We start from the raw sequence: 26,540 nt of genomic DNA, 5'->3' as shown, positions 1-26,540 counted from the left end.
ATGATTATAAATAATTTTAAAGCATCTTTTAAAGGATCTTATTCTCAATTTAATAGAAGTATTCTTTAAATGTACCTTAAAAATTTTTAGAAACGAAGTCCTGCCTTGGATTGTTTTAAATTCAGTATAATTGTAATCATATTTAATTTATGTGTTAAATAAATTAAATGTCATGTGCATCTTTTCAGTTTCCAGTTCTTAGGAAAATGTTATAGAAAATTTCAGGCTCTGATAGAAGTATTATTTCTCTTTTGTGGAAAGACAGACTAGATTTTTAGGGGGTTATAAATTCTTTACCCAACTAGAGTTGTTGTTTGAGAAAGAAAATAAAATATTTAGAAAGAATTTTAAAAAGATCTTAACATTAAAAATAAATTCACTTGTTTTCTACCCCATAGAGACTTTAATTATGTATACACACACACACACACACACACACACATTTTTAAACAATATACTTCTAGGATCTTAGTGCAAGAGTTGGCAAACTTTTTCTATGAAGGGCCAAATAGTGAAAATCTTAGGCTCTGTGGTCCATACAATCTCTTGCAACTTTTTGACTCTACAGTTGTAGTATAAAGTGGCCATAAAGATACATAAATGAATGCACAGGGCTGCATGACAGTAACTTTATTTACAAAAACAGGCAGTGGGTCAAACTTGGCCTGCAAGCCACAGTTTGCAGACTACTGGCCTTGTATATGTATTTGTTGTGGGATGAATTGAGGAAAGCTTTGGTCCTTGAAAGGAAGGAACAAAGATCATATAAACATTTCAAAAGGATATAAATGGGGAATCTAACACTATTATTTTTAAAACTAGAAAATATGTGTCATTAACAGCTGTCTATCATACACATATATAGTGGGTATAGCTCTGTACTATTACAATTTACATAAAATAATTGGTCATAAGTAAAACTATATGTGGATTAAAACTACCACTGAGTTGGCTCCTCCTTTCTTCCTGAAAATTTAAATTAATAGACCAATGCACAGGAGATATTTACATCAACTTGTTTATTTCTTCCATGAGGCCTTCTTACACTCTCCTAGCTCCCCCACCTATAGTCTTGGAGCCGAGTTTTTGTACTGTTTGATTTGTACTTGTTTAAATACCTAATTATAGTCTACCTGGAATTGTTTGTGCATGACAAACTTTGACCCCATTATATTATAAGTTTTTGGAAAAAAAAGAGCCCCAATAGCCCACATTTATGGTTTTCTTAAATACCCCCCTGTGAAGTTGTATAATCCACCTAATTTAAAAAGCACAAGAAATGAAGAGATTCAGACTTCTTTTTCCTGCCTGGTCATTGACTCCTATGAACAATGACAACTGCAACTGTTGTCAGACTGATCTTGAGCAGTAAGAAATAGTTGCAGAGATCCCAAAGTCTATGTTGTTATTGTTTAGCATTAGATAAATGCTGGGGTATCCTAAGTACTTCACTGAATTCAAAGGATACTGGGACCTTCCTATTGGATTTTAAATGTCGCTGAGATACCTTAATGTCAAAAGCAGAAGGTAAAGCAATATTATAGCATATCATGAGAAAGAATACTTGTGTCTGGCCTCTGTTAACAGAGGAACATAATATAGTAGAAGCTTCTGGATATCAGGGCTAAAGATAAAATGTATTTAACAGTAGCATACTCAGGTGTATAACTAGGTAGAGATGAAACACTGGATGGTGGAATGTCATCCAAGCAAGGCCCTGTGAAAAGAAATATGCAGTTAAGGGTGAAATGATTGAGTTAGAACCTCAGCTTTTTGTTTCTTTTTCTTCTGAAGTTGGTCCCATCTTTGCCATTTTCCACTTAGACATGGAAGGAAAGGTTCTGTCTTGAGCATGTATGTTTTGAGGTTGTGATTCTACATGTATATGCTGGTGGTATTACTTTTCCTCTTTGAATAATTAGGGAATCTATATTTGACTGCCAGCTCCCTGCATTTAACACTCTTTTGGCCCCCATTTTTCAGCTAGTACCCGGTTAACAACCACTCTCTCTTTCTGTTTACACTAGCAGTTTGTTCTAGAGTTGCTATGGGACAAAAAGTACATAGTATGTCTCAGTATCCATCAGCATCAGCTGTTTACTTGCCTAAGTAGCACATTTATCCTTCCTATTAGTTTCCTAGGGCTTCTACAACAAAACTGGGGGGCTTAAAACAACAGAAATTTATTCTCTTACATTTCTGAAAGCTAGAAGTATCAAATCAAGGTGTCAACATGGTCATGCTCTCTCTAAAAGCTCTAGGGAAGAATCCTTCCTTGCCTCTTTCTAGCTTCTGATGGCTCCCAGAAATCCTTGGTGTTCTTTGGCTTGTGGCAGTATAATTCCAGTAACTGCCTCCATCATCACACGGTCGCCTTCTCTGTGTGCATCTCTGTCTGTCTTCTCTTCTTGTAAGGACACTCATCATTGGATTGGGGCCCACCCTAACCCAGTGTGACTTCATCTTAACTAATTGTATCTACTACAACAACCCCGTTTCCAAATACAGTCACATCTGAGGTTCCTAACAGACATGAATTTTTGGGGGGACTATACCTTTATCTCACAGATCTTTATAATTAAATATAAAATATACCTGGTACTCATCATGAAATAGATCTCTTTTTAATTAATTGTACAGTAGTGATCAATTAGTGTATTTATTTAAGCAATTCTGTTATGTAAGACTTAGGATTGTGCCCAATTCCAGGAAAAAAGTTGAATTTGATAATTTTTGAAAGGCCTTAAATTTTCTTTATTGTGATACCTTGTGTGAAGCTTAGATCAAAGATAAGAATGTTAATTAGAAAGTTTGCTGAAAAATAATTCTTTACCCCTTAGGAGATATAACTCCCGTCCTCAGTAGCTTCCCATGTCAGAGTCTCAGTCTCTTTTGAGGTGTACAACTTTTTTGCACTCATGAGAAGTACAAACTACTTTGATGCTTCTGAAAGGGGGGGAAAAAAACAAGCCACAGTTGTGGTTTATGGATGCTAATTACTGCTACATTTAGATGTGTAAATGAGGGGTTTATGGCTGGAGCGAGCTGGGAGAGACCAAGTCAACCTCGCTTAGGCGCTCACTGAGGTTCCAGTGGTACTGCTCAGCACACGCAAATATGTGCTTCAAAAGGAAGTGCCGTTTTTTATCAAAATATTACATCTCTCAAGCCCAGATCAAGACCTGTCGCTCATGGGATGCAGGGGTTATCTCACAAAATCAGCAGTACTTTGCTGCAGAAGTTCACTCACAGGGGATTTCTGTAAGTGCTCATGATGGGCAGAGAGGCTTTATGGTTTCTATTGTGTCAAATGGGTAAGTTCTGTTGGTGATAAAACCTAGACACCCTCCTTGAATCTTTTTAGCAGAAAACACCATCTCCAGATTATTTTTTTTAACCAAGCTGTGTAGCACAGTGAACTAAAAGGAACTTATAGGAAGATATTTGGCATCTACAAAAGAGAAATGGAAAACTGTAATGGCTGACAGAAAAATGGGTCTGCCTACTGTCCTTGGTGGATCCTCCAAGACTCTTCCCCTTCCTTTTGCTTTCCTTTAACTGCTCAGCAATAGTGCTGGTACCTTCTTACAGTGGAAGCAAGATAAGTGTGACATAAAATGGGTTCCAGTCCAGTTGTGAACAGTATATGAAACACCCACATGTGCCTGCTAACTCTCACAGTATCAGCTCTTGCCAGGTGAGTTCAGATGTTTGAAAGCTTGATACCAGGCATGATGACCTGGGCCACTGTATATACTGGTGCAGTTTGGTAACCACATGAAGGCACCCTGCTGAGGAATAAGTAAAGAGTCCCTATGGTGTACCAGAATCAGCTCATAATCGCTTGTTAAATTTTCAGGAATTTTGTGAGCTGGGTGACTTCACATTGGTAGTTTGAAATGGGCCATGGTATTTATACTTCTGATATCAGTAAATGCTACAATTAAAGACCCTTCCTCCACTCTGAGTTGGTTTTTAAGCATTTACCAGCACACCACTGGACTGAGGACTGAATGAAATTTTATTCTGTCTCACCAGGTCATTGTTTGTCATTATTTGTCAGTAGGGTTTTTTTTGGTTGTTTGTTTTGTTTTCTAATTTACGCGAAAGAGAATACTTTCGGAGATGAGAAGAGTACATGAGAACTTTCTACAACATGGTAGATAGGATCCAGGAATTTTATCTCTAAAATATAGGGATTACATTATTGTAAAGTTAATGAAATATAGATATTTTGGGTAGACACTGTTACGAAAAGCATAAAGCAGCAACAGTGAAGTTTAGACTAGACACAAAAGATCATACATTAAACTTAAAAAGTCCCCAAATGGAATCATTTCTTAAATAAAAGAAAAAAACAAAACAAAACACCGCAGTCCACAAATGATCATGAGGCAGTTACCTCCGACCAGATCCTGTAGCATAAGATTTAGCTTGCTCCTGTCAGAGAAGGGAGGGGGAGTGGACAGCTGGAGGCACTTGCCAATCTGGTTACATCCCATTTATATATATTGCACTGTGGCAGGGTCTCATTGTACTTTATTGTCCCCCAACGAGCTGATGAGAGGACAAGGGCAGTCTTTTATATTCTTATTCTTTTATACCAAAGTTTGGGATATACAGTAAATGCTCAGTATTTATCCATTTTCCCTTCTGCCTTTTCATCCGCCATCCATTTTTCCATCCATCCTCTCCCTGCATTGCCAAATGCTCACTAAGTTGTTGGTTAAGTAAAGTGAAGAAGAGTATGTGAGTACGTTTGTACATTTTTTTTAGCAGTATTCTTCAAACTAGGATAATCCTTTCTAAGGATTACTTGAGTGTAGACAATTTTAAGAGAATCAAGTTCCAGGTCTTCAGCTTCAGTATGTTCTCTTTCCTAAAACTATCTGTGCTGTAAAGCTGCTGTAGTTGAGGTTCTTTTATCTCTCCTCCCCCTTCACAATGATCCTTCTCCATTCTATAAAAGAAAGGCACATCTCTCACCCATCCCCAATTTTACTTCTTTTCTCTAAAGTAAATATTTCCAGGATGCCAAACAGAGGGTCAATTAGATAATTTCTTTAATCAAACTTTCATAAATGCACTCCCCTCTTTCCATCTCATTAAGAGATGCATCCCCTCAAATTTTCATCAGTTATATGCTAATAATTATAATAACTCAATCCAGAAGAAATTTTTTAACACACAGCACTTCATTGTAATATATATATATGTGTGTGTATATATGTACATATATATGTATATGTAGTTGTAGAGACATGTGATAGGATAAGCAATAGAAGACTCAAGCATAAAAGAATAGTACATAAGGATAAAATTCTATGAGGAGCAGGAAGTGGAAATAGAAGTTCAAGGAGAAAATTTCTGAATTTTTTTAAAAAGCTTATGTATTTTTAAATTAATTATGGGGTAGATCAAATCGCTAATTTTATATTCCATTAGATACATTTAAGAAGGTGCAATAACAGTTTAGCCTATCATTGTTTACAATAAACAATTGTTTTTGCTTTAAATTTTTTAAAATTATGATGAAAAATTTTAGATGTCAACTAATTATCTACTTAATGTTCACTGTGTATAAGGGGGAAACATAATTTTTCAAAATTCTGTTGAGAGTACTAGAACAAAACTTTAAAGGCCAACCATTGTCATATAAAGTATATAAAGTGTAACAGAGAGGAGCCTTCAACTTAAGCCTGAGCTCATTTAAAAGGCCTACTACAAAGATTCTCAACCTGATATCTCAAGATTTGAGAAGCCTCTCAAAACTATGTGAAATTTTGTGCTTATGAGCATGTGTACATTTTTCTGGACAAAGAGTACAGTTCTTCAAAGAAGTCTACAACCCAGAAAAGATTAAAAAGCCCTGACCAAAGTGTTTAAGGTCTTGAAGCTTCTTGACTGCTGTTTTTTTAATAGTTTCATATGTAAGCGACTATAGAATTGTTTCCAACATAAAGAATTTTGATTCAGTTCTGTATGTATATAGAATAATATATACTAACTACAAAAAAATCTTGAAATAGACACAATCCCCCTTTCTTCATCACTGACCTGAAACCTATGCTAGGGCAGTCTTTTGGTTTTATACCTTGTTGATTCAAAGGTCTTTCCTTTTTCTTAATTTTGATGGGGAAAGTTGCAGATGCTTCATCCATAGTAAAATCCTGGATAGAAATTTGAAAACAGTTTAAAAAAAAAATAGACATCATCCGCCCCTGACAATTCTATTATGTGGATTCTTGCAGCATTTAATACTCAGCAGTCTAGTAATAGGTTGACATAATATTCAGGCTTAGAATTAGGAATATTACATTTGGAAATGACTGACAACACAGTAGTTTTAAAGCTTTGGATTGTAAAGTGACACACACACACAGCAGATGAATGAAGATGTCAGAGCCAGGCCTAAAGGAGGACTATGGTAATCCAGCCCTTGGTGTATAACCTTCAAACACCAATAAACAAGATTATCTGGATTTAACATGTGACCTTTCTCATTCTGACTGGTAGGTCCAGATGTTTTCTCATTCAGCTGCCTGGTTGAAATCTGCTTTTCAACCAATAATTGCAATTGGATCTAGATTTGAGGTTGTAGCAGTGAGTCTTGGAAACTATATTCTGCAGTGGGTGATGCTGTCTAAACAGTAATGTAGAGACCCATGGTTTAATAATTAAAAATAATTTGTGACCTTACCCTGAATAGTTTTGTTAGTTATGTCAACTAAATAACTAAAAATGAGATCTGCTTGGTCAATACTTCACTGTATTAGTCAGTCTGGTGGCATTAAAAACATTGACAAGATTTGATAGAGCTAGGCTTTTCTGCACCTGCGTCTACAGAAGCAGCAGTCCCAGTCATGCCTTTATTACCTTTTATTATCCCTCAAGGAAGTTCATAGCAACTCTAGAGAAAATGGGAAAGGATCTTCATTATCTTAAGTCAGTCTAGGCTTGTGGCCATACCAAAATTTGGACGCAGCTTCACATCTTTACTACCTCTCTTCATTGCTTCTGAGCCCAAAACTATTTCTGACATTTTTATATGAACTGTTCCTTATTCACCATCATCTTGATTTTATGGTTCTAGTCCTTCAGGTTGTACTAGTTCTTTCTCTGAGACTGTATAGAAAAAATAATTCTTTATTTTCTTCTTTTCTTATGGGAGGACTAAACTCTTGCATCCTTGAGCGAACCCTGAGAGAGCTTCCTCATGGGCTTTACACCACTGCTGACTTGTAGTTCAGAGGTAGTGCTCATTAAATAGTAATCATAGCCTAGTATAGCCACTGTATTAATAACAGAAAGTAAGGCATAAAAGCACATAAAAAGACATAAAAGCACAAAATATTGCAAAGAAGTAATAAAATTAGAAAATCAATCTTTATGGATTTTAGATAAAGAGCAAAAATCAGTACTTTGGTATTCTCTGAAGTTGATAATAAAATAACTAAGTATGGGAGATGTCCTAAGAAGCCACCTCTTTCACAGTTGATTGTTTCAGTCTCCTTTCCTCTGGCCAAGTTGCAAGTGCATCTTGTGTTTTTTACTATGACACATTAATTTCTTTGAAAAGGGCATGAAATCAGTTTACGGGAACATAAGAAGTTAAAGTCAGTCTTATGAGAATTTGTCATATGGTATTATTTGTAGCTCAAAAGGCCATACTTGTCACAATGTTTCTTGTATATAATTCGTGCATGAGTAGCTAGACTCTCCCCTCTTGAATCAGTATCAGTATAGCTAGCTATCCATTTGGGTTTTTAAAATCATTTTAGAGTTTTTTTTTTTTTTAAAAAAAAAACAGCTTTCACGTGGTTATATACATACCTTTAAGTGTTCGATTCAGTGATTTTTAGTAAATTTACAGAATTGTGCAGTCAGAACCATGTTTTAGAACATCTCTTTCACCTGTTTGCTCTCAATCCCTATTCTTAGCCCCAGTCCTAGGCAACCACTAGTCTGATTTCTACCTTTATAGATTTACCATTTCTGGCCATGTCAAATAAAAGGAATAATAATGATATGTAGTCTTCTGTTTCTAGCTTCTTTCATTTAGCGCAATGTTTAAGTTTATCCAAGTTGTTGTATGTATCAGTATTTTGTTTGTCTTTAGTTCTGAATGGTATTCCATTGTCTTGATACAGTACATTTTGTTTATTAATTCACCAACATTTTGATTGTTTCCTTTTTTTTTTTTTTGACTCTTCTGAATAATCTTGCTATGAACATTTGTGTACAAGTCTTTGCATAGACATATGTTTTTATTTCTTTTGAGTAGATATGTAGGAGTGGAATTTCTGGGCTGTATGATGAATTTAAGTTTAAATTTATAAGAAACTGTCTATATTAGTTATCAATTTCTATATAACAAATTACCCCAAAACTTAGCAACCTAAAACTGTACCAATTTATTATCTCAGGAATACAGGCACAGTTTATCTGAGTCCTCTGCTTCAGAGTCTCTCACAAGGCTGTCATCAAAGTACTGACCTGGACAATAGTCTCATCTGAAAGCTTGACTAGGGCAAGATCAACTTTCCAAACTAACTCATGTGATTGTCAGGATTCAGTTCCTTAAGAGTGTCAGACTTGAGGGCCTCATTTCCTCACTGGAGGTTGGCCAGAAACTACCTTCAATTCCTTGTCATATGGGCTCTCTAGCTTTACTTCATCAAAGAAGCACATGAGAAGCACCACAGAGAGAAAATGAGAATAAAATGGAAGTCACAGTCTTTTATTATCTAATAATAGAAGTGACTTCCCATCACCTTTGCCATATTCTCTTAATTAAAAGCATATCCCTTAGGTCCAACCCACATTACACAAGGAAAGGAGTCAGGGATGATTGAGAGATATTTCAGAAGGTGGCCAGCTCTGTTGCCAAACATTTTTCCAAATGGCTGCACCATTTTTACATTCCCACCATCAACACATTAAAATTCCATTTTCTTTACATCCTCACCAACACTAATTATTGTCTGTCTTTTTGACGATAGCCATTCTAGTAGGTGCGAAGTAGTGTCTCATCGTGGTTTTAATTTGCATTTCTCTAATAACTAATGATGTTGAACCTCTTTTCATTTGCCTGTTGTTCATTTGTATAATTTCTCTGGTGAAATGTCAATTTGAATTGTTTTCACAGTTTTAATTTGGTTATTTGTCTTATTAAGTTGTAAGATATTTTCATTTATGAATCATGCTTTTGGTATCAAATCTGAGAAATCTTTGCTTAGCCCAAGATTATGAAGATATTATATGTCAGCTACTATGCTAGGCCTTTATATACGTTTCTTTGCCTAACTTAATTACTGTAGCAACCATGTTAAGTGTAGATATTATCATCACTGCCAAATGAGAAAATTTTTAGAAGTCAAGAGATTTGCTGAGGTCACACAACTAGTTAGTACAACTTGAGCCCACATTCTGTCTTACTCCAAAGCCCCTGCTCTTTTATCAGAACTTTAAAAAAAAAAAAAAAAAGACATTTAAATTTATTTTCAATGGGCAAAATAAGAGTGAAATACCATATTGTCCCTTCCTTATCATTACCAGTACCCATTCTTATGCTATTTGAGTACTGTTAGTAGAAACCTCTCTATCCACGATCTTTAAAAATTGCCTTTTGAAATAAAAAGGGCCATGTACTCCAGTTTGTTGACTAGATTTCATTCTCATTTTATTCTACCAGACAACATTTCCTCCACTTTCTGGTGGAGCTAAGATGCATCTTCGCTTGCAACCTTGAAGGGTTTTGCTGGGCAGCTGTTAAGCAGTTGTTATACTTTACCCCAAGGGATGAGCATGTTCCAGTGACAAGATACCTTATTCCTTTATGTGCTTTTAACGTCGTACTTTCACCTAGGACAAGTCAGTGCTGAGTTTCTTTCATGTTTCTTAATGTTCTAATTCCATTATTTGAAAACCGGAGAGAGAGGAATAGAGGAAATAGAGAGGAAGAAAAGTCTAAATAATATTTAGCAGATGATAATATAAAATTTATATTGTTTTGTACATATTTTGTTTTAATTAATTTAATGTTAAAAGGAGCAAGAATCTTCTAATTCTTAATTCTTATACTCATTTCCTTTTCTTCCAAAAATTCTTTAAAACTTTTCGATCTGGTTGGAATTCTTTAAATTAGAAATATTATTTATTGTTTTCCTCTGCTTCTGGCCTAATATGCTAGCCTTAGGCAAAATCACAATTTTGCAAAATGTACAATTTTGCAAAATGTACAATTTTGCAAAATGTACAATTTTTTAAAACACCTCCAACTTTAATTTTGTATTAGAAGCAAAGAACAAAATAATTATTTGTGCCTTCCTTCCTTCTTGCCTTCTTTCCTTCTGTTCATTTGGTAGACAATCATTGAACTGTGTGCCAAGCACAGTGCTAAATGTTAAGGGCGCAAGTGGAATAATATACAGACATTAATATCAAGCAGCCACTATGTAGAGGGGAAAACAGGAAATACTGTAGGAAGTGCAAATTTGGAAAGGAAGTAAAAAGGAGAGAGATAACGAGGTAGGTTACAGCTTGTTCAGTGTAAAACAAGAAATCCAAGAAGTGATTGGAAGTATCTGTTGGTTTCAGCAGGAATGGCTAGACTGGAAATACAGATTTGGGAGTCATCGGCAACAAAAAGTTGGATCAGAAGAATATGTAAACTAAAAAAACAAAAGGTTCAAGGAACAGGCCCCTGGAGATCATTCACACTTAGGAGACAGAGAAAGAGGAGTAAACTTAGGAAATAAATAAATGAGGTAGGAATAGAACCAGGCATGAAATAGGCTCAGGGAAGAGATTCCGGAAGCAGAGACTGGTCAATAGCATCCTGTTCTGGAGTGGTAGAGGGGCAGAGGCCAGACTACCTCAGGTAAAGAAGTCAGCAGGAGAACTGGTTATCACTGTGGGGCTTAGGCCTTTCTCTGATGTATCATGAGGAGAGACTCTGCATACTGTAGCTCACCTTCAGAATGTTGTAGACAAGACAGGGAGTGTTATGACAAATTGACATACTATTTTTTCCCTGCCTGTTCTTACTATCATTAAATTAGTTCATTAAGTTGCCCTAAGAGTTCATTAATTTATTTGTTTATTCATTCGATACCTATAGTAACTAGGCCCTCCGAAAGTTTCTAAGGTCACAAATATTATTAAAACCTGGCTCCTGCCTTGAAGATCTTCCTAGTATATATGGGAAATGTATGTGTTAACTGTCATATAAACAAAACATGCTATGTATACCAAGAATTACTTATGCTCTTGGATATAAAGGACATTTCTATTTCTTCCCTTACTAGTGATTCCAACTTGGATGTTGTGACAGTTGGAATGTTTTTAGCCTTTTTAATTATATTTGGATGACACTTTAAATTTTTCTAAGAATTATATTTTAATATGCTTTAAAATTTTTAACTCTGTCAAAAAAAAGAGTGAATATTCTACAAGGGAATTATGAATGAAAAGAAAGGTTTTTCCTCTGGATTTATAATTGAAGTGTCTACAAGGTACCTACTTTAGTCTATCTTTATTATGTTTAGGAAACATCTAAAACCTTAACCTTATTATATGTATTTTCATTCATTATTTTTCAACAGGTAACAGTTACTTTTTAGAACTCTAAATATAAAATAATGTAATACATGGGTTAAATAATAGAAAAGTTTACATATATATACTTCTTTGTAGTTTAGAAAGGACTTTCACACATCATGTTTTTCAATCCTCACAACAACTCAAGGTAAAGAATTCACCTGGTTCCATATCTAAAGACCTTAGCCCAACTGAGCAGTTCAAACCTTACCTGTTGGTGATGTGTAGTGTATTCCTCCCATTAAAAGTAATAAATTTCCTCTTGTTCTAATGGGAAACCAAATAATTATATTGAAATTATTAAGCAAAATTATTTTTATTATGGCAGTGAATGAGGTATTTGATAGTTGGACAAAAGAACAAAGATTAATGTCATTAGTAAAACTGAGGGTGATTCCTTTGCAACTGAAACTTTCTTCATGGTTTCATGCTAGTGCTCTTAATTTGAAGTAACATGATTTACTAGTTACCAGTTTAGATTCTTTAAAGCCAAATTTAAAAGTCCAATAAGAATACGTTTTAATGAGAACTTAAACCAAACCAAATATTGCATAAACTGCTACTTATTTCACTGCAATTGAGATATTATTTTATCTCTTATTAGTCTGATTTGCCCTTTACAGTTTTTTCCTAACTTTAAAATAGGTGTTTAAAAAATACCAGATGGCTGTAATTTTAAATTTTAAAAGAGAAAAATTAAAACAAAGGATTCTATAAATCAATGACCAAAAGTTTCATTTTCATTGAAGCTTTATAATTTTACTGGTTAGCAAATACTAAAACTTCTTGTTCTTTAGTTGTCAAATATCATTGGTTTTTCTCCCTCCTTACTTACCACATAAAAATGTAAATTTGAAAATGAAAATGACCCATAATTCCTGTGTTCTTGTTCATGTTACAAAGAGGCTATTGTGGGAAAGGAGGACAGGCATTAATTTTATAAGGAAAACTGTTCTAGTTCATCTGTTTGTGCTATTTTGGGTCAAGCAGCAAATTCTGTAGACTAAATGCCTACAATCCATATATCTCCCATTTTGCTCTTTACTGCTTTGAGCTTCTAAATCCTATTAACAGCTGTCAAAACCTGGTAAACTATTTAGATGCTTTCACAATTTGTTTAATTGGATAGTTAGAAAATGGCATGCTAGAAAACCCACCCCCCCTTTCTTTTAGCCTGGCTGAACATCTGTAGCATTAGGGCCTCATTATCTCTGAATTGGCATAGCAAATCAGTGGCATCATTAAAATGCCACATTAAGATGATTAAGCTTCTTTGTTATCCAGTTGACTTTTGCATGTGCTGAGGATTTCATGGTTATGACCCCCAATCCTTGTAAAACACTTAAACAACATCACCCGTTTGTGTCTAACAGCCTCTATCTTGTTTTGTCCCTTCTCACAATATCTCGGGCAAACTTGAGGCTATTACTCCAAACTTTGTCCTTTGAGCTGGATTCTGAGATCTCATAGTTCAGAATGGAAAGTCAGAACCGCTTTTGTACACTAGGAGATTCCTACTAACAACATGCTATCCAAGACATCTAAGTTGCGTGTTCTGTTTGCTATCTTTGATAGTTTCTTCTCTCCAACTGAGCATTTTATGTGCCTGTAAAAACAAACTGAGGCACAGTTGGCTGAGACTGCTATTGCCCCTGAAGGATTTAGATGTTGGATACTTTCCAAGACCCATTGTTTTTGCAATGTCTCAGGTGAAACCAAAAATGTCTACTCTGGAGTGCAAGCCTTTCATGTGATAACCATCACCCCAGGAAATGAAACCATGTGCATCAGCCCCAGTGAACCAAGCCTTTTGTTCTCTTCAGCCTACAAAATTCTCTCTGGGGGTGTGTGCGTGTTAGTGTGTGTCATCTTCCTAAGAGGCCTCCAGAACATGGACAAAGATGGAAGCAATTGTACCCCAGAGTAGCTCCTTTAAAAAGTTCTATTTTCTATGGGTTAGATTCAATTTAGACATCTTTCCCTAGCCCCCTCTGGGAATGTTTAGCAATTACCTTTATCAGCAATTTGTGGTTTGGTGTGTCCTTTTCTCTACAAGTTCAATTATAAAAAATTTATTCAAGAAGCCTTTAACACTTTTTTATTATGGTATATATCACACATGCAAAAAGGCAAATATAATTATGTGTGTAGTTTAAAGAATAATAAACATAGCATTCATGGACCCATCATCTGGCTTAAGGAGTGAAATATTGCTAATGCCTATTAAGATTCTTGGTAGTTTTTTAAGGGGCAACTTTAGTTGTGTGTCTAAGAAACCTGATACATATTATGAGACTGGAATTTACAAAATTGAAATGGGAGATTATTCACATTACAAAAGGTTATTCTCTTTACAAAAGACTTCAGGATACTATGGGGCAGTTCTCAAGTATATTCAAGTATTTCTTGCCAAATTTTAAAGATTTTCTGCCTTTGTTAACATAGTAGGTGTTGCCAGTCATTAACAACTGAAAATCAATGAAAATTTAAAATAAACATCTCTGAGTGTATAATGTAAATCAGTGGAACAATATTACTGGTTTTACATGTAACATTTGATGAACATGTCAACTATGTTAAGGTGAATCTGTAGAGGTTAATGACATCATGCTAAATATAAAGTAGAATGAGGTAGGTATATGAGAGAGCACAAAAACCAGAGAATTTTTTCTAGTTTAGGGTATCGAGGAAGACTGCGTGAAGAAAAGGCATTTAAACAACATCTGGAGGTTTGAATAGAATGTTAATATAGAGGAAGGGCGTCTTCGGTATGAGAAAGGCTGGAGAGGAGGCTTGCAAAACTGCAATTCGTCAGATTGCCACTGTACTTCTCAAACTTTAATGTGCATGAGAATGCTCACAGATCTTGTTAAAATGCAAATTCTAATCCAATAGGTCTAGGATAAGCCTGAGAGTCTACATTTCAAGCAAGCTCCCAGGGGATTCTGGAACCCAGATTCAAGGACCTCACTTTGAGTAGCAAGGTTCTAATCTAAGGAAAATGATGATCCAAGGAGATTAGTGAGAAATGAGATGATCAGGTATGCTTGGGGCAGGTTTTAGACAGGCACTTGAATGTCCTGCTAAGGAATTTGGACTTTATTGTGCACAAAATGAAATCATTGAAAGTTTCTAGAACAAAGGTTTTAGTGCATCAGGATGATTAATCTGGCAATAGAACATAATATAAATATAAATATAATATAAATATAAAATAGAGGTCACATACACTGTGGGTCAGTTTGAAGGTTAATGCAGTGGTATATCCATGTACTAAGTATTTATTGTAAATGTGCTTTATGCAGAGCACTGACTCCAGAGTAGCAGTTCTCAGACTCCATTGTGCATAGGATTTACCTAGAGAGCATGTTTTTAATACATATTTCTAGTCCCCACACATAGATTAGTAGATCTATGGTGAGACCCCCTCACACACTCAAATTTCTATTTTAAAATCACACTTCTTTTCTTACATATACAGGTTAAGCAGTGTTATAGGGAATACTGAGTTAAAAACAAAACAAAATAAAACAAAAAACACCTGTGTACCTTCTGACCTTGCATAGTTTCCATGTCCTTATGGGAGATGAAGGAAACAGAGAAAGAAGGAAACATTATTTTGCAGCTGGGGGAACCTAGGAAGGCATAGTGGGAGGAAATGGCATATTTGGCCTTAAAGATGTGTAGGATTTGGACCTGTGGCAATGTTGGGGAAAGACCTTTCAGGTGGTGGAAATAATAAAATCAAGAATGCATAGAAATTGTTTAGTTAAAGATATCTGAGTAATCAAAAACATAACAAAGATAGCTTGAGGCCAGATACTGAAAAGCCTTTTAAAATCTTTGTTTTTAAGTTTAGATTTTATTTTGTTGGCAATGGAGAATACTGAAGAATTTTGACAGGTCCATGATATGACCAGAGGTATCATTTAGGGAGTACAATCTGGTGGCAATATATAGAATGAGCTGGAAACGGAGAGAGAAAGAAGGCAGGGAGAACAAGGTAGAGACTACCACAGTAGGTTATGGAGAGGTTAAGCAGGGTCTGAGATTTAGGATAATGGACCCGCAAAATAGTGGAGAGGAGAGCAGACTGAAAAGAGCATACAAAAATAGAACAAATAGGGGTACAGACAAGAGGAAGGAAAGATGACTGTAAACATTGCAGCCTGAGTAACTGAGACGATTCCTAGGAGACCTTTGGGAACAGAGGACTGAAGAAGGGGAGAGAGATTGCACCTGGAGGTATATATTTGGGGATTAATCATATTAAATGCTAGTTGAAACCTTAAGAGTGGATGAAATTGCCATGGTGTAGAGAGAAGAAAAAAGAGGGTTAAGGATGGTATTTAGGAGTCAGAAGGAAGAAAAAGATCTAGGAAAAAGCAATCGGAAAGGTAAGGAAAGTAGGTACAGTTTCATTAAAGAAATAGAGATATAGAAGAACAAGGAATGGTTAGTAGCATCAAGGTCTACAGAGAAGTTGGGGTGAATAGCACACGAAGGTCATTAGATTTAGGAATCAAGAGATTATTTTTCTTCAGGGGAGCAGATTCAGTAATTTATGGAGGCTGAAGCCAGATTACAGGGAATTTTACATCAGTTTTGAGGATGAAGGGACAGTTAAGCATAGATTACTTTTGTAGTAAATCTTTCTATAAAATGTTGAGAGAGGATGAATGTAGGTATGAGGAGATGAGAGACTAAAATAAATTACAAAGGGAAAGGAAAAGAGGAGTTGGCATCTAGAGAGGTTGACTTGATGTGGAGATTAAAAGGAAAAGAATTCCAGTTTCAGGACTTGGAGAGTGGAAGAAGGAAGACACCATTTGTAAATATAAAGAAGTCATACATTAGAAGCAGTTTGGGGTTCAGAGATTACAAGTTTGATTTTAGACATGTTTATTAACATTTTTCAAAGGATACGAAGTAGAATGCCCCACTCTGCTCCAATAAATATACCTTCCAAGAGATGGAATCAGTCTCTTCCTTAGAGAAGTCTAGTATCTTTCCTGGTAGTTTTGGGGGACTGTATTTGGAGGCCAAGAGATAAACCCAATAATTTCTCAAGAATCCCATTTGTATCTCAGATAGTAATATATTCTGATACTCAACTCTGTTCACATGGTAAACCATATGGATTGTTGCTCCCCAGAAACCATGCAGAGAGGCCATCCAAGTCTCTTATCTAAAACTAGTTTAAGACTCTAAAGGCAAACCAACATCTATACCAGGAACTTTTTTGGTCCAGTAAATTCAAGAACTTCTCACATGCCCTGCCCATGTGACCCTTATGTGTCTCCTTAGGGTGCTTAGTCTCAAATACTGTCTTCCTCATTCTACAGCTAAGTCATAAAGGACAAATGCCAAGATTTTATCTTGAGCTTGGTCAGTGTAGTATTGAATTCTAAGTCAAGCTCTTTAAAGCCAAAATCCTGAGGCAAGGAGCAACTCTTTTATGTGTTTTCAGAATGACCCAATACATTGATCTTACTGGTTTTTAATTGTCACTGACCACAGAATGATGTAGGTCTGTTCACATTAATGTTATAAGCAAAATTCAAAGGATCATTTTCTGCTAGCCCTTTCTGTCTGCTGTTTTTGGTTTGCAGTAGCTGAAGTTTTCCGTTGAGGTTCTTTTAAACGCCTACATGCAAACTGAAGAGCACTCAAGCTTTGGTGGGATATCACCCACAGCTGGAGTAATGGAGGAAGGGAGGAGGGTACACGCCTCAGGTGCATCCTTCTCTAAAAAAAACCAAAAAAACTTTTCAAACCACTTAAGCAAATTCCATCTGAAAGTAGGCAAGACCTATCCAGAGAAAGAAGGGAATGAACCTCTTTCCATGTAAGAAATGGATATCAATTCATGTATATAACCCAGATGTATAGGATGGGTAAATTCGAAGCATGTTGGACTTACTGCACAGCCCTACATCTCTTCTAATCAAAGAGTGAAAGGTTGTGAACCATGAACCGTGGTGAGAAGCAGTGGAACAGTGTTGCAGCAATGGCTCCTCTGTTGGTGGTTAGGCCCTGTCTTGCTCGATTAAGCAAACGCAGTTAATATAGATGAAAGGTAACCTTGATAGAAGTGAAAATTGAAACTTGGTTGTAGGTAGCAAGCCAGGCACAGCTGCAGTTGTACTTCCTCCTATGTGGCAACGGGAGCTACACTTACCGCTGTTTTTGAAGGGATGTAGTTTTTTTAAAATATCTTTTCTTCAGAGTGTTTTGGTTTTTAACATCTATACCATTGATGAGAGACTGTGGAATTTGTTAGTAAGAAGCCACTTAGACTTTATGTGTTTAGTGTGCGAGGTCAAATCCAAGTTTAGCATTTTAATCACATATGCTATTAATGGTGCAACCTTGGACAGATCACCAAAAACATCTATGTTCCCAGATTTCCTTATCTGAAAAACAAGAGAATTGGATTAGATGATCTTTAAATTCTCTTTCAGCCCTAAAATTCCATTGATTTATGATTCCTTATGAGGAAGAACAGCTTCCAGTTTCTAAGAACAAATGTTTGAAAAAGTAAGCATTTATGCACTATATTTTATATATGAAAAAATTCCTTAAAGATATTTATTATTACATCAGGCAAATATTTAAGTTTCGTTAGTGTCAGTACATAATTTTGCCTTCTTCATTTCTTATGTTCTTCAGCTTAAGAGTGTTACAACTCTTTTTAAGATAGTGCCTGATCAGCTAACTCACTTGGACCAGTCCTTCCTCCCCACTCAGTCTGATAATTCTAGGATCTTGAGTTTAGCCCTCTCTAACTTGGGTATAGGTGTCATTCCCTTTGCCTAGGTTGAGTTCCGTTTACCTGTATCAATGAAAGTAACTCCTTAGAAGATTATGTTAAAGAATTACTTCTCCTTTTATCTTTCTCAACAGTATTTCACTAGTACTGCCAGCTTCCTCTACTTTCAGTGTAGTCTCTTTATCAGTTCCAAGAGAGATAAGACTCATTTTAGCAGTTCATAGTCATGGAAGAGGCAGAGGCAAAAGCGTGGCTTAAAATCTGAAAAACCATAGTAACTATTGAACTCTCAATCTTCGTGGCTTAAATTGGATGCATTGGAAGAATTAAAACAGTATTTTCTTCTTGAAACCAAAGAGCACATCACCTTGCCTTTTAATCGCAGCCACCAAAAAAGGTACTAGATCTGAAAACCTTTCTTCTCCCTCAATACTGGAAGAGTTGCTCAAAATGTTTTTTTCATGGTCGCTTTGAGCAGTCATAACTAAAATCTATTATTTCTAATTGTCTGGATGGCCTAAAACACTGTCATCTATTTTGTATGTGTTTGTATTTTCCCTGATTGTGGTTCTGAATTCAGATAATGAGTGATCATCTTAATAGTGTTTTCTTGTTTTGTAGATCTACGATATTACATTTAGCTTCATTTGGTATTTGTCAGTTATGGGTCTTTGTTACCTCCAGATATAGTCATTGTCCATTTCTTGCATTTTCCTCCCTGCAGATGATTCAATGAAAGTAAAAGATGAATACAGTGAAAGAGATGAGAATATTTTGAAGCCAGAGCCCATGGGAAATGCAGAAGAGCCTGAAATTCCTTACAGCTATTCAAGAGAATATAACGACTATGAAAACATTAAGTTGGAGAGACATGTTGTCTCATATGATAGTAGCAGGCCAACCAGTGGCAAGATGAACTGCGATGTGTGTGGATTATCCTGCATTAGCTTCAATGTCTTAATGGTTCATAAGCGGAGCCATACTGGTAAATAGTCTCCTTTATCTATCCTTCTGCTAACCATCCTAATGCATCCATGTGAAAAATGAAGTGGTAGAATGTGGGATGACTTTTGATTTCTTTCATTGATTTTTACTATAATTCTGATGTGTATCTCCCTTTCTACATTTTCATTTACCCAGTAATTTTTATTCTTGCTTCACCGTGTATTTGGCAAACATTGCAAATGGTATGAATTAAAAAAGGACTGTAGAGAACAGTGATCTCGGTCAGCCAAATGTATTTTCTTCGGTTAATAAGTAGGAGTTGAATTGTGTGATATGCTTCTTATGCATCTTTCATATATTTTTGCATAACTTTTATAAAAAGCAGGTCTTCTATTGTATTGGGTTTAAATTTGGTAGATGAAAGGATATAATTTTATTACCACTTTAAAAAAATCAATCTTCAGACTATAAACGGGCAATGTATAGAAATGCAAAAAAATACAGCAGTCATGCGGAGCCCAGCAGATTCCATCTGATATCTGTTATGAATCCTTTTAAAAGAAGCATTTCTGGCCCTCATCGGCTTATAAGGACTTGAGTCTGTGGCTCTTTTTACAGTCTGAGATTACATTTAAAGGGAATGCTGAGTAATTTTAAAATTTACATATACAAAGCTCTTGTAGAGCTGCTCTTGTTTCTTTGCTCTGATTCAAGACAAGATGACAACCAAAGTAGCCTTGCTAGGTGTTTTTTTTTCTTCTAGAGAGAAGTTTCCATAAAGAAATCTTATGCTTCCCTTGATATATAGCTCCCAGCTAATCCCGGTATGAACAGAAACTGTCCAAAAGATGAACTTTTGCCATAGGCATCTAATCTGTGCATATGCTTCGCCACTTGTGAGTGATCAGAAATCTCCTTTTTGTCCTTTTTAAAGGTGAACGCCCATTCCAGTGTAATCAGTGTGGGGCATCTTTTACTCAGAAAGGTAACCTCCTCCGCCACATTAAACTGCACACAGGGGAAAAACCTTTTAAGTGTCATCTCTGCAACTACGCATGCCAGAGAAGAGATGCACTCACAGGTCATCTTAGAACACATTCTGGTAAGTGAAAGCACTGAGCATTCCATATCTAGTAAATGTGTGTTCCCTAGTGCCCACTGCAGAAACTAGAAAGAGTTAAGTATGGAAGTTTTCATTTGTCATTCCTGTTCTGAAGGGTTAGAGCAGCAGAGACCTCTAGGGCTAATTACACTTCCATTAAGGCATTAATTGCTCTCCGTCTGGCTCAATGGGGATGATCATCTCCTTACCATCCTTGCTCCCTTAGAGAACAACATAGACAGGAAGAGCCTGACTCTTTTTTTCTGCAAAAAGAATTATAGCCATTAATATTTTCTTATGGTAAACTTTATTAACAGATTATTTTCCTTAAAAACACACACACACACACTTAATTCAAAAGTCTGGACAAGCCAATATTATACAGTTTGAAAATTATGTAAAACTGCAAACTGGGTAGAAATCATTGTTAGAGGGTTACTTGGGCTATTCTGGGCTAAATTTCTTTTTTCACTGAAATATAATTGACAGTATAACACTGTATTAGTTTTAGGTGTACATGGACTAAATTTCTTAAACGCAATTTTCTTCTTGATCAGCCTATTTACTTTTAATCTCTAAAAGATGAGCAGCAATAAGAATGCATAAAAAGCAGTGTTCTGTCTTGATGTTTTCACTTCTTATTTTAACCAACCAAGATAATTTTTTTTTTCAACATTTAGAATTTCCCTCTTAGAAAAATAAGGCTGAGTTTATTTTTCAAATTTGGGACCTCGTGTTCTTGATGTTATCTGACAAAATTTTAATTGAAGACAAAAAAAAAAAAACACACAGGGTTTGTTTTTATGTCAATCCACATACTGCTTTGACTGAAACCCAACCCCAAATCTGCAACTGGTCACAATTCAGAAACTAAGGATTAAACAAGTCAGCCCCAACAAAACCTACCACGAGACATCATAAGTGGCAAAAAAAGAGTTTTCTTCACAACTCATTGTTTAAAGTAATATATTAGGGCCGAGTTTGGTCCAAAAAATTACAGTAGTTCTCTTCTGTTGCTTTTTTCAAGTAAGATGCAACAGTAGTAGTTATTTTTAAGATAGATTCTATAGGACACCAATTACGCAGAAACTTAACATTTTTAGCTCTAGCAAACCTGCATTTATTTTAATTTAGGATTCCATGAGGATATTTTAGTGCTTTGAGTCCCAAAGTTTCTGTTTTAAACACAGCAAGAGGATTAGAAAATAGAAATCTCAGCCCCTAAAACTTTGACAAATTCATGGGGTACTTTTTATCAACAAATCAGAAAGCCCAGCCCTGCACACAGAGTTGAAGTTATTACTTACATATTTTAAACAATATAGCAATTTAGAGGAGTTGGGAGGACAAAGGTAGCCTGAATTGTATGGATAAACTTTTGATAAAACTTTTGTTTTATCTTAGAAATTAAGATGAAGTAATTTTGCAATTTATTCTTATTTCTATTATTCAAAAATATCCTCAGTTCACTTAGCAGTTTTTATTAGCTTAGCCTAGACTTTTCTATAGCCACTTGGCAAGGATAATCTAAATTTATCCAAATATGTCAATTCCCTAAAAAGGCCCTCAGTTTCTAGCTGAATGGCTAACTTCCATAAAGTATAGCATTCTTTATCTATAGCCAGAAAGATGTCACAAAATAAAAGTGCTCTTCCTATTTTATTTTTAAACCATACTAACATCCTTGAAGAATAAAAAGGCCCCATATTGTTCCTTAAAGATACAAGATTGGATCTGGAGCCAAACCACTATGCTTAATAATAATTAAATCCAAATGCTTTAATTTGTGAAAGGAGGCTGTCTTTTCAAAGAATACTCTAACATAATAATTTCGTGGCAGACCATAACCTTATTTCAGTTTACTAAATTTAAAAGTAAAGCAGCTATGGCAGTATCCAAATTCTCTGGCTTCCCTCAGCAGTCTCATTCCTACTGGACGGTTTTCATAGAGCCCCGATACACCATTTGTTCTGTAACCCCTGAGGGTCACTGAGTGCCCCTGTGCTCTCCTTATAGTTGAGAAACCCTATAAATGTGAGTTTTGTGGAAGGAGTTACAAACAGAGAAGTTCCCTCGAAGAGCACAAGGAGCGCTGCCGTACATTTCTTCAGAGCACTGACCTGGGCGAGACCGGTAAGTTCATGCAGCACTCATTCTACTCACATTTAGTGAGCATTTACTAATCTAGGCGATAAGATATAATAATAGTAAATAAGACCAAAAAACCCTGCCCTCATGGAGTTTATATTTAATAGGGAAAGACAGACCATAAACATAGTAAATAAGTAACTTATACAGTATATCAGGAGATGGTAAGTAGTATCCAGAGAAACGACCAGTAAGAAAGGATGAAAAGGGTAAAGGAGGTCAAATAAATGTTGATGGAAGGAGACCAGGCTTCAGGTGGTTAGCACACAATAGAGTATACAGATGATGCATTATAAAGTTGTACATCTAAAATTCATATAATATTTTTAACCAATGTTACCCCAATAAATTTAATAAAAAATAAATAAATGGAAAAAGATGAAGCAGGTACTAGGTGCTAAAGATGAGTCAGAGAAGGTTTTGACTAAGTGACATTTTAACAGACTTAAAGGGATAAAGAGAGAGCCCTGCAGATAACTAGGAAATAGCAAGTGCAAAGGCCCTTGGACTTGAGTATGAGGAAGTAAAAATAGTCCTGCGTGGCTGAAGCAGAGTGAGTAATAGCATATGAGGCCAGAGAGGAAATGGGAAACCAGATCATATCAGGCCTTGTAGGTCATTATAAAGACTGGCTTTTGCTCTGAGTGAAATTGAAAATCTTCAGAGGATTGCCGGAGCCAGCCGGCTAAAGTCGATCAGTACCTGAAAGAGGGGGGTGAAGCCTCAGAAAAAAGAAGAAGACAGGAAAATGCTTCGGGAGGGCATACAGTCACTGCTGCAGCCCCGAGTTTATTGAGCTCAGCCTTTATATAAGTTTTTGGATACAAATAGCAAAGCACAGGGTACAATATAGTAAAGCACAGGGAACAATAGTAAGGTACAGAGTACAATGGCAAAGCACAATGTACATTACCATAGGAATGCTGACATTTACATAAGTTCCTATCCTTTTCTAGGCTGTGAAACATTCCACTATCTTAAGAAGATTTCTTTAGGAGGCAAACCTCCCCTCCAGGGTCAGTAATGTTAAGCTCCACACCCTGCTTTCTAGAGCCATCGTTTAAGTAGTCTCAGCAGCGGCAGCTGCTTCATGGCTATCAGCTACGTGACTTCTTAGTGTCTCTTAATGGCTCCTGACAGAGGATTTTTGAACAGAGAGGTGACATGATTAGGCTTCTCATTTGAAAACAATCACTCTATTTGCTATTGAGAATAGATTGTATTTGGGGCGAGAATAGAAATTGAAGGCCATTGTAATAATTCAAGCAAGAAAAAATTATGTCTTAGTAGGAGTAGGGGTGGTGAGAAGTGTCCTAATTTTATATATACACACACACACACACACACACACACACACACACATACATACATTTAAAGGTAGAGACAAAAGGATTTCCTAACAGAATCATGTGCGTTGTGAAGAAGAATGCAGTTGCCATTAATTGAAAAAGCAAAGAGTGGGGGTAGAACAGCTTGAGGGGTGGCTAGGGCAGAGTTGATTAAAAGTATAAGGATTTTCTATGCACAAGGCCCAAAAATCATATACTTATCTACTCATGTGATTTATTGTGTCCTTATGTTTGGCTTTGGGAATTTCATATTTTATTCAGTGTTTTGAATTATATGCCTACTGGCAATTGGTTGAAATACTAGATGTCTTTCCATATGTCAGTTGTGGTTTTATTTCCTTTTCATCCTTCAGTCAAAACAGCCTGAAACTTTTGTGTGTTGCATTTCCGCAGCTGTCCTTGGTCCCATCCCATTGACCATCAGCCTGGTTCTGCAGGTTGGATTGTCTGACATTTTTACTTGGTCACTTGAACCAGTTGCTTATTTAGAGTAGGTACAAATCTTTATGAGATTTGGTGTTTGACAAAAATAGTTGCAGTTGAACAGTTTGAACATTCTAAAGCAGAAAGATTACACAAATATAAAAGAAATAATGTGAAAGTTGGGGAAAATAGAGTGGAAATCATGAGTAGTTTAACTGTACCCGTTTGACTGAGAGGAAACTTTTGTTGTAGATAAAGCCTATTTTATGGTGTTAGGAACTGGCCAACTGAATTCCGTTGGTTTGCACTGCTTCTGCTTTTTATCCTGATGGCATCTTTGGTTTTATCAAGGAGTTGGATTTCTTCGTTATTTCTAAAAAGAAATGTTTACTCTCTTTTAAAAAAAAAAAACCCAAACACCCAAAACTTGGGTTTTGATATCTTAAGCAACATGCTTAAGGTTAGTCAGTCAATACCTGGGCATCTTTACTCGTAGTTCTTTATTTCAGACAATAGATGAAGCTCTTACTGCGAGAGATCCCCAAGTTATGAATATCTAATATATTCCAAATAGAATCATTAACATTTTAAAGCTAGATAGATTAAAGAGAGCGTCTAATCCTACCTCATTTTAGAGGTGAGAAAATTAAGACTCGTCAAAAATTCATTGACTTTCTTAAAAATCACTAGAACATTCATTGTTTTCATGATTAGCTATATTTTTTAATTTCAAAGATTTATGAAGAGATAATTCACATACCATAAAATTCACTTTTTTAAAGTACACAGTTTAGTAGTTTTTAATATACTCACAGAGTTATATAACCATCACCACTATCTAATTCTGTAACATTTTTGTCACCCCAAAAAGAAACCTTGTCCCCGCCATTATCAGTCACTCTCCATATCCCCTCTCTCCAGCCCCTGGCAACCACTGATCTACTTTTTCTCTATGGATTTGCCTATTCATAACATTTTGCATAAATGGAATCATACAATATGTGGCCTTTGATGTCTGGCTTCTTTCACTTAGCATAAAGTTTTCAGGGTTCATCCATGTTATAGCATGTGTCAGCACTTCATTCTTTTTTATACCCAAATAATATTCCATTCTATGGATTTACCATGTTTTGATTGTCTACTCATCAGTTGATGGACATTTGCATTTTTTCTACTTTTTCCACTTTTTCCACTTTTTCCACTTTTGGGAAATATGGCTTGATTAGCTAGATTTTTTTTTTTAAGGTTATATATTATCTGGTTGGCAAAAGAAATACAGTAACATATATACTAATAGACACATACATATGCATATATGTGTGTCTTCATTCTCCCGGAAGTAGGGGAAAAATCAGTACACTGATTTTTGAACAGTACCCTCTATGAACAGTAAGCTCAGAATTACTGATTTTGTAATAAGGTTACCACCTTATTCCTAGCCCCATAACCTTTTTTAGGAATTTTAAATTAGGAAGGTATCAAAAGAAATATTGCAGCTGTCTTCAGTGGTATAAGGTGATTCATGAAATGCTGAAATAAAGAAGTTGAGTTAATTTGCATTTCACAGGGTGGTTTGATGGATGCATGCAACGTACTTTAAGTCTCAGCAAAAAATAAAGGGTTAACTAAGTCAGCAAGTTTTGATTTTTTTAAAACAAATATGTTGTAATGGTAGTTTCAGGTTACAAAATGTATCAAGTCACAGCTTAATCAAGTATAATAAATAGCGTGTGACAGTCAATATATTACTTTCTTTTATATTTCAGATATTTCCCACAATTTTTCCTGAAATCCAAAATGTAAAGATTGTTTAATCCAACACAAGGGAATCCTTTTAATTATTGCCATTGCACCCTATATGGTTTCCATTTCTGTTATCTTCCTAAAATTGGAAGTCCCAGTCTGGGCATAGTACTCCATTCTGAGCCTGACACCTACAGGATCGCCAGTAGTACATCTTATCCCTTCATCCCTAGCTTTTAAAATGATAATGCTCCATTGCTACTGTGGATTTGGCACTTATTCATCAAGTGCTTGTTGTAAATTGAAGTGCAGCCTCATGTGAGAGCCAAGCCTTGGGACCAACCTGCCCCCCAACAAGCCTTTATGGAAACAGAACAGATAAAAAGGCTTTTGACTGGAAACCAGTGTGCGAAAGAATGCTGTGTGGGCAACAGGACTTCTGGCCTTACTAATCATT

The 26,540-nt window shown here is 35.8% G+C and overlaps 1 protein-coding gene across 3 annotated transcripts in view; it reads left to right on the top strand.

Annotated features, from left to right (window-relative positions):
- IKZF3 (IKAROS family zinc finger 3) overlaps window positions 1–26,540 on the top strand; it is a 72,056-nt gene that overhangs the window by 29,588 nt on the left and 15,928 nt on the right. For 2 of the 3 annotated variants that reach the window (XM_016164670.2, XM_016164669.2), the window contains exons 4-6: window positions 19,098–19,358; window positions 20,253–20,420; window positions 22,437–22,553. In XM_016164670.2, coding sequence (XP_016020156.2) covers window positions 19,098–19,358; window positions 20,253–20,420; window positions 22,437–22,553 — 546 coding nt within the window. Of the gene's footprint in view, window positions 1–8,989; window positions 18,771–19,097; window positions 19,359–20,252; window positions 20,421–22,436; window positions 22,554–26,540 lie in introns of those variants that run through there. The other variant, XM_016164671.2, reaches the window with a different exon arrangement.

Source organism: Rousettus aegyptiacus, unplaced genomic scaffold, assembly GCF_014176215.1.
Source record: "Rousettus aegyptiacus isolate mRouAeg1 unplaced genomic scaffold, mRouAeg1.p scaffold_m13_p_6, whole genome shotgun sequence".
Lineage (NCBI taxonomy): Eukaryota > Metazoa > Chordata > Mammalia > Chiroptera > Pteropodidae > Rousettus > Rousettus aegyptiacus.
Note: the sequence above shows the minus strand (reverse complement) of the source record. Positions and strands in the feature narration are given on the sequence as shown.